Below are 9,194 nucleotides of genomic sequence, written 5' to 3' on the forward strand. Positions count from 1 at the left end.
TCAGCTCAGTGTGTTAGAGAGAGAGAGACTGGGACCGGTCAGTTCAGTTTGTTATGGAGACTGGGACCGGTCAGCTCAGTGTGTTAGAGAGAGAGAGACTGGGACCGGTCAGCTCAGTGTGTTAGAGAGAGAGAGAGAGAGAGACTGGGACTGGTCAGCTCAGTGTGGTATGGAGACTGGGACTGGTCAGCTCAGTGTGGTATGGAGACTGGGACCGGTCAGCTCAGTGTGTTAGAGAGAGAGAGAGAGAGACAGGGACCGGTCAGCTCAGTGTGTTAGAGAGAGAGAGACTGGGACCGGTCAGCTCAGTGTGTTTGAGAGAGAGAGACTGGGACCGGTCAGCTCAGTGTGTTAGAGAGAGAGAGACTGGGACGGGTCAGCTCAGTGTGTTAGAGAGAGAGAGAGAGACTGGGACCGGTCAGCTCAGTGTGTTTGAGAGAGAGAGAGACTGGGACCGGTCAGCTCAGTGTGTTAGAGAGAGAGAGAGACTGGGACCGGTCAGCTCAGTGTGTTAGAGAGAGAGAGACAGGGACCGGTCAGCTCAGTGTGTTAGAGAGAGAGAGACTGGGACCGGTCAGCTCATTGTGTTTGAGAGAGAGAGAGACTGGGACCGGTCAGCTCAGTGTGTTAGAGAGAGAGAGACTGGGACCGGTCAGCTCAGTGTGTTAGAGAGAGAGAGACTGGGACCGGTCAGTTCAGTTTGTTATGGAGACTGGGACCGGTCAGCTCAGTGTGTTAGAGAGAGAGAGACTGGGACCGGTCAGCTCAGTGTGTTAGAGAGAGAGAGACTGGGACCGGTCAGCTCAGTGTGTTAGAGAGAGAGAGACTGGGACCGGTCAGCTCAGTGTGTTAGAGAGAGAGAGACTGGGACCGGTCAGCTCAGTGTGTTTGAGAGAGAGAGAGACTGGGACCGGTCAGCTCAGTGTGTTAGAGAGAGAGAGACTGGGACGGGTCAGCTCAGTGTGTTAGAGAGAGAGAGAGAGACAGGGACCGGTCAGCTCAGTGTGTTAGAGAGAGAGAGACTGGGACCGGTCAGCTCAGTGTGTTAGAGAGAGAGAGACTGGGACCGGTCAGCTGAAAGGAGGTTGGCTGCCTGGATTGGGTAATGGTCTGTGATTTGTTGTGTGCTCTCAGTGGCATTCTATTTGTTTTGCAGAGTCCTGGTTCGGAGTGGAAACGAAACATCGATACATTGGTGTCCTGATGCTGACTCTCACCCCTCAGTAAGTTTTCAGTTCACTCTCTACCCCTTGTCTGTTTGTGTTCCTGTTTCCTTCACAGAATCTGTTGGGCCTGAACCTCGTTGCCCGTTGAGCAGGTGGTAGTGAGGTGCCATCTTGAATCTCTGCAGCCCCTGTGCTGCGTTCGCCAACCTGCCTGTGGAGGGCGATGGCCTAGTGGCATCTCACTCCCCTGTTCATCGACAGGCCCATGTGGGTCCCGGTGAATTCCTTACAAATGTGCAATTAAGCGTCTAATGAAACCTGTAAAAACCATTCTTGATTGTCAAAAATATATCCCATCTGATTCACTAATGTCCTTTCGGGAAGGAAACTGCCATCCTTACTCGGTCTGTCCTACATGTGACTCCAGACCCTGATGGAAATTAAAATTATAGGGGCAGATGAAGGGTTAAATCGCACAGTGATCAGCAGGGTGACGTACTGATTTACGGAGTGTTACAATAATCAATAGAATGCTGTACGTTAATAGAATGAAGTGCTTGAGCATAGGTCAAGGGAGTGTAGAATAATGGTCGGACACCCAGGTTAGCTGTTAATAGCAGCTTAATTGCTTGTGGCAGATGTAATAATAAATCAGAAACTTGGATACAGGCACAAAATGGCTTCTTAATGCAAGTTAGCAACAAAATGGCTTCTGCGCTGCAAACTGTTTACTAATTCTGCTAAAGCTACATAAATCACTAACCCTCAGGCCACTGCAAAGGAAGACAGTAGACAATGAGCTTTTCAAAATACAGCAGTAACCTGATACGTTGGAGAAGCACTGACCGCTTTCACTGACCTTCAAGTGCAGGTGCAGTGGCTCTCTGTCGTGAGATAGAAATGATCTAAGAGCAGTGACATCATTGTTTACCAACTGGTACCATTGGGCATGCTGCCAACTTGAAGAAAATAAGTTAGCCAAAATAAAAGATAAAAAATAATGAGCCCCGAGGATCAGGGACAATTGGGAAACCATTTTCTGATTGTCGCAGCTTCTGTTTGCAAATAAAAGTTTAACTTCCGGAAGAATTCTCCACGTCTCCTGGGAATTTCTCCACTACAACCCACAGCAGTGTGATTGTTTTTTATTGCCTAGAGCGCAGTTAAATGCTGCCCAGCCAGCGACACCCTTATCCCGTGATTGAGTCGAGGGGAGAAGAGGTTGAGGTGTACTTTGGTATGAGAATTGGACACAGTGCGGACTGCAGATACTAGAAGTTAGAGTCAATCCATGTGAAGCGGGAGAAGTACAGCTGGTCAAACAGCATCTGAGGCACAGGAAAGTCAGTGTTTCAGGCTGAAACCCTTCGTCCTGAGCAAAGGTTTCTGCCTGAAACATTGCCTTTCCTGCTCCTCTGATGCTGTCTGACCAGCTGTACTTCTCCCGCTTCACATGGATTGACTTTGCTATGAGAAAGTGTTTGGGAAGGGACACATATTTCAGAAGGCTTGACCTTGTTTGGGATTGTTCTGAACCATTCCAGAATTCTGCGTGAGCTGAAACTGCGAGATCCCAGATTCCCAAATGTCTCCCATGGTGTTTTAATCCACAAAGTGATCACTGGATCCCCAGCATACCTGTGAGTAATAGCGGGGGCTTTTTGGAGAGGGCGGGAATGGGTATTGGGGAGAGGGTAGCTAGGATGTGGGCACGGGAGCGGGTGTATCTGTGATGGGTGACTGGGGACACATGGGTTATTGTGAATGGTGAGGGTTACGGGAGACGGTGATGAAAGTATTTGGGTGAGGGTGGGGCAATGGCGTTCCAGAACATGGGAGAAGCTACTGGAGACAGGGGAGAGGGTGTTGGAGATGGCGAGGGGCTATTGGAGCCATTGGGGTGAGGAGTATAGAGGGTAGGCGATGGAGTTTTTAAGATGGGGCTGGGCTGTTGGACGGGTGTGCTGGGGTTGGGGGTTTGGGGTTAGAGATGGGAACGTGGTGTTTGGTGGAGGTGAGGGGGGTTATTGTGTGACTCTAGGACCCTGTTACGCCCTTCACTGCACCCTCTCCTTCTCCCTCTGTTCTCACACATTTCCCAACCGACCCTGTTTCCCCATTACCCTCCTCTACACTGTCCCTAAACCCTCTCTTTCCATCCTCCCCTTCCAACCCTCCTATTTTTCTCTGTCTGCCTCCTCGCTCGCCAAATTTCCTCTTCTCTCCGTGTGTGTGTCTCTCTCTCTCTCTCTCTCTCTCTCTCTCTCTCTCTCTCTTTCCCCCTGTGTGTCTCTCGCGCTCTCTCTCTCGCTCTCTCTCACTCTCTGTCTGCCCCACACGCCCTCGTCCCTCACCTCCCGATCAGCCCCCTCAGTGTCCGTCCTGCTGAGCTGCCCCCTGGTGCTGACGTTCCCTCTCTCTCTGTCTCTCTCCCCCACCCGCCCCCTCCCCAACAACTCCCTGTCTGGACAGAGCTGGGGTGAGGCCGGGAGACATTGTCCTGGAGATAAACGGGCGTGTGGTGAAGACAGCAGAAGATGTTTACCAGGCGGTTCACCGGGAGAACTCTCTGACCGTGGTGGTCCGCAGAGGAAGCGAGGAACTCATGATCAATATTGTCCCAGAGGTCCAAGAGTGATGGGCGCATGGGGAGTGAGGGTGCAGTGTTTGGAGCCAGGAGTGGCTCCTGGGTAACCCTGGAGCTGACCAGGCACAGCTCAGCAATCCGGACTGTGGGGTGGGGGGGTGGGAGGGGGAGGGCCTGTGTATTGTGTTGGGGAAGGGGGAGAATCAGTGTATTGTTGTGGGGTGGCGGGGCGAGGCGTTGTGTAGAAACAGTGCATTGAGTGTGGGATGGGAATGGAGCACCACGGTCTCTGGCTAAGCCTGGGTCCTTGCCATTCCAAAGCTGCCGACTGTATCAAACGCTGCTGGTGAAGACAGCGATGTGACTGCTCAACTTTCAGGAGCGTGCATTGTGATTAAAAAGCCTCCACACATACCCCTCTGCTGGGGCAGGAGGACGGCATGCCTCTGCTGGGAGGGGATGTGTGTGCGCAACCCCCTCTGCTGGGAGGGGATGTGTGCGCGCAACCCCCTCTGCTGGGAGGGGATGTGTGCGCGCAACCCCCTCTGCTGGGAGGGGATGTGTGCGCGCAACCCCCTCTGCTGGGAGGGGATGTGTGCGCGCAACCCCCTCTGCTGGGAGGGGATGTGTGCGCGCAACCCCCTCTGCTGGGAGGGGATGTGTGCGCGCAACCCCCTCTGCTGGGAGGGGATGTGTGCGCGCAACCCCCTCTGCTGGGAGGGGATGTGTGCGCGCAACCCCCTCTGCTGGGAGGGGATGTGTGCGCGCAACCCCCTCTGCTGGGAGGGGATGTGTGCGCGCAACCCCCTCTGCTGGGAGGGGATGTGTGCGCGCAACCCCCTCTGCTGGGAGGGGATGTGTGCGCGCAACCCCCACTGCTGGGAGGGGATGTGTGCGCGCAACCCCCTCTGCTGGGAGGGGATGTGTGCGCGCAACCCCCTCTGCTGGGAGGGGATGTGTGCGCGCAACCCCCTCTGCTGGGAGGGGATGTGTGCGCGCAACCCCCTCTGCTGGGAGGGGATGTGTGCGCGCAACCCCCTCTGCTGGGAGGGGATGTGTGCGCGCAACCCCCTCTGCTGGGAGGGGATGTGTGCGCGCAGCCCCCTCTGCTGGGAGGGGATGTGTGTGCGCAACCCCCTCTGCTGGGTAGGAAGGGGGGAATGGCTCTGCTGGGAGGGAGTGTGTACCCTGTTCCTCTGCTAGGAGAGGGTTATGTTAAGTGTTCATGTATTTTAATAAAATGCGACCTGCGAATACTGTCCCTATGTTTTATGGGGCCAGCCCAGTGTGGGGCAATGCCCCTGTGACTGTCTTTACCCTGCTCCAGCCCATTCCGTGTCTGCACTCACTTTCCGAGCTGTGTCTGTGGGCCAGCTTCAGCGTGGAGCTGATCAAATGTGTAAGTAAATTAAACAGACTGGGCCTTTTCCCCTCAGAGCAGAGAAGATTTACTTGACCAGTTTAAAATGAAGTAGGGTTTAATCGAGTGAGCAAGAAGCAACGTTTTGTGCTGCTGGAGAGTCAGTCGTCAGTGGGGCACAGGTTAAAGATGTTTGGTGAAAGGGGCTGACAGGAGGGGAAGGGAGGAGATGTTCTGGATCTGCGTGTTGTTGAGGTCTGGAACACGTTTTCCCCCCCAGTGATTAGCTTAATACTTGGAAAGAAACAGGTTTTCATAGAGGTGGAGAACGTGAATGGGAGTGGGATGAAGAGCAGGAACAGCATGAGTGGCAGCTAGCTCAGTTGGTTGGGCAGATGGCTTGCTATGTAGAGTGACTTACTGCATGGGTTCAATCCCTGTAACTGGGTCTAGTTTCTATATAGGAATCTCCTTCTCGACCTCACTTCTTGTCTGAGGTGCAGTGACCCCCAGGTTGTTATCCAACAATCACCTCCATCCATCTGAGGGAGCAGCTCTATGTGATGACATTATCTTTCAGTGTAAGGACAATATCTTATTACAAAACTGGCGTCTGAATTGAAGACAAAATTGTTTCAAAAACCAATTTTTAAAGTAAATCACATGGTATTGTAAAGAGCTGTTACAGTTAGCAAATAATTGAAGTTTTGATCACGAACTGAGGTGTGTACTGATGCAGCTGAAGTCTTTGTGCCCACTAGAGACCTTATGATTGGTTTGTGGGTAGCTGAGTAGTTTGGAGCTGGAAGCAAATCACAGCGAGACATAAGGGAAGAAATGCGCAAATCTTGCAGCTGAGAAGCTGTCTGTTCTCTGCAGTAAAAACCTCAGTTTAAACTTGATGCAAACCAGTTTATTTTCCTACAGCAGTTGTGAGCTGTGACTTTGGGATGGATAAATCAGAAACATTTCCAAGTGAATCAGTCACTCTGTACTTCGTATATACCAGTGAAAGCTTCCAGAGAAAAGCATTTATAAAAACATCGCACAAACACCATTCTTCAGCTAATTCAATTCACTCCACAAGATATAAAGAAACAGTTGAAGGTAGGGGATGCAGCAAAGCCTATGGGTCCTGACGACATTGTGACAATATTACTGAAGTCATAGTCATAGTCATACAGAGACAGACCCTTTGGTCCATCCAGTCCATGCTGACCATGTTCCCAAACTAAACTAGTCCCACCAGCCTGCGCTTGGCCCATGTCCCTCAACCTTTCCTAGTCAAGTCCTTACCCAAATGTCTTTTAAATATTGTACCTGCTCCCGAATGCACCACTTCCTTGAGTTAATATTGAAGATAGTGCCAGCACAGTAGGTGATCAGCCTCATTGAAACCCTCCTGCTCCAGGCCAGCAACATCGTTCTCTCAATGCACTTTTCATTTATTTTCTTTTCTCCTTCCTTCCTTTCTCCTTCACCTTCAATGCGAGGGTGTTGGTTGCAATGATGATGGTGTGGACCGCGACTCCTGGTGGATATAGCGGTGCCTAGACCGTGGATTCCTGGCAGTGTAGGGCCCAGAGCAGGGTCTCCTGGTGGCACTACACCTGGAGCCTGGATTCTTGACAGCGACAGTGTGCGGAGGAGGACATCCCAGTGGTGGGCCCAGAGTCTGGACTCCTGCCTGTGTCAGCAAAGAGGTGGTGGCAGACCCAGGGTATCCTGATGGGATACTGATGCTGGAGACCCTGTCCTGTAGGGGATACTGATGCTGGAGACCCTGTCCTGTTGGGGATACTGATGCTGGAGCCCCTTTCCTGTAGGGGATGGATGCTGGAGACCCTGTCCTGCAGGGATGGATGCTGGTGACCCTGTCCTGTGCGGGATGGATGCTGGTGACCCTGTCCTGTAGGGGATACTGATGCTGGAGCCCCTGTCCTGTAGGGGATGGATGCTCGAGACCCTGACCTGTGGGGGGTTGGATGCTGGAGACCCTGTCCTGTGGGGCATCGGTGCTGGAGACCCTGTCCTGTGGGAGATACTGATGCTGGAGACCCTGTCCTGTAGGGGATACTGATGCTGGAGACCCTGTCCTGTAGGGGATACTGATGCTGGAGACCCTGTCCTGTGGGAGATACTGATGCTGGGGACCCTGTCCTGTGGGGGATGGATGCTGGGGACCCTGTCCTGTGGGGGATGGATGCTGGAGACCCTGTCCTGTAGGGGATACTGATGCTGGAGACCCTGTCCTGTAGGGGATGCTGATGCTGGAGACCCTGTCCTGTAGGGGATACTGATGCTGGAGACCCTGTCCTGCAGGGGATACTGATTATGGAGACCCTGTCCGGTATGGGATGGAGGTTGGAGACCCTGTCCTGTAGTTGATGCTGATGCTGGAGACCCTGTCCTGTAGGGGATGGATGCTGTAGTCCCTGTCCTGTAGGGGGTGGAGGTTGGAGACCCTGTCCTGTGGGGGATACTGATGCTGGAGACCCTGTCCTGTAGGGGATACTGATGCTGGCGCCCCTGTCCTGTGGTAGATACTGATGCTGGAGCCCCTGTCCTGTAGGGAATGGATGCTGGAGACCCTGTCCTGTCTGGGATACTGATGCTGGAGACCCTGTTGTGTAGGGGATACTGATGCTGGAGACCCTGTCGTGTAGGGGATATTGATGCTGGAGACCCTGTCGTGTAGGGGATATTGATGCTGGAGACCCTGTCCTGTCTGGGATACTGATGCTGGAGACCCTGTTGTGTAGGGGATATTGATGCTGGAGACCCTGTCATGTAGGGGATATTGATGCTGGAGACCCTGTCCTGTGGGGGGTGGATGCTGGAGACCCTGTCCTGTGGGGGATGGATGCTGGAGACCCTGCCCTGTGGGGGATGGATGCTGGAGACCCTGTCCTGTGGGGGATGGATGCTGGAGACCGTGTCCTGTAGGGGATACTGATGCTGGAGACCCTGTCCTGTAGGGGATGCTGATGCTGGAGACCCTGTCCTGTAGGGGATACTGATGCTGGAGACCCTGTCCTGTAGGGGATGCTGATGCTGGAGACCCTGTCCTGTAGGGGATACTGATGCTGGAGACCCTGTCCTGCAGGGGATACTGATTATGGAGACCCTGTCCGGTATGGGATGGAGGTTGGAGACCCTGTCCTGTAGTTGATGCTGATGCTGGAGACCCTGTCCTGTAGGGGATGGATGCTGTAGTCCCTGTCCTGTAGGGGGTGGAGGTTGGAGACCCTGTCCTGTGGGGGATACTGATGCTGGAGACCCTGTCCTGTAGGGGATACTGATGCTGGCGCCCCTGTCCTGTGGTAGATACTGATGCTGGAGCCCCTGTCCTGTAGGGAATGGATGCTGGAGACCCTGTCCTGTCTGGGATACTGATGCTGGAGACCCTGTTGTGTAGGGGATACTGATGCTGGAGACCCTGTCGTGTAGGGGATATTGATGCTGGAGACCCTGTCCTGTCTGGGATACTGATGCTGGAGACCCTGTTGTGTAGGGGATATTGATGCTGGAGACCCTGTCGTGTAGGGGATATTGATGCTGGAGCCCCTGTCCTGTGGGGGATGGATGCTGGAGCCCCTGTCCTGTGGGGGATGGATGCTGGAGACCCTGCCCTGTGGGGGATGGATGCTGGAGACCCTGCCCTGTGGGGGATGGATGCTGGAGACCCTGTCCTGTGGGGGATGGATGCTGGAGACCCTGTCCTGTAGGGGATACTGATGCTGGCGACCCTGTCCTGTAGGGGATACTGACGCTGGACACCCTGTCCTGTAGGGGATGGATGCTCGAGACCCTGACCTGTGGGGGGGTTGGATGCTGGAGACCCTGTCCTGTGGGACATCGGTGCTGGAGACCCTGTCCTGTGGGAGATACTGATGCTGGAGACCCTGTCCTGTAGGAGATACTGATGCTGGAGATCCTGTCCTGTAGGGGATACTGATGCTGGAGACCCTGTCCTGTAGGGGATGCTGATGCTGGAGACCCTGTCGTGTAGGGGATACTGATGCTGGACACCCTGTCGTGTAGGGGATACTGATGCTGGAGACCCTGTCCTGCAGGGGAT

At 53.8% G+C, this 9,194-nt stretch overlaps 1 protein-coding gene across 2 annotated transcripts in view; it reads left to right on the plus strand.

Annotated features, from left to right (window-relative positions):
- Nucleotides 1–3,898, plus strand: part of LOC125450639 (serine protease HTRA2, mitochondrial-like) — a 34,578-nt gene extending 30,680 nt beyond the window's left edge. For both annotated transcript variants that reach the window (XM_059650689.1, XM_059650688.1), the window contains exons 6-8: nucleotides 1,157–1,223; nucleotides 2,711–2,806; nucleotides 3,639–3,898. In XM_059650689.1, the coding sequence (XP_059506672.1) occupies nucleotides 1,157–1,223; nucleotides 2,711–2,806; nucleotides 3,639–3,804 (329 nt within the window). In that variant the 3' untranslated portion in view covers nucleotides 3,805–3,898. The remainder of the gene's footprint in view (nucleotides 1–1,156; nucleotides 1,224–2,710; nucleotides 2,807–3,638) is intronic.
- Nucleotides 3,899–9,194: the final 5,296 nt, after the last annotated feature.

The sequence above is a fragment of the Stegostoma tigrinum genome, chromosome 1 (genome assembly GCF_030684315.1).
Source record: "Stegostoma tigrinum isolate sSteTig4 chromosome 1, sSteTig4.hap1, whole genome shotgun sequence".
Taxonomy (NCBI): domain Eukaryota; kingdom Metazoa; phylum Chordata; class Chondrichthyes; order Orectolobiformes; family Stegostomatidae; genus Stegostoma; species Stegostoma tigrinum.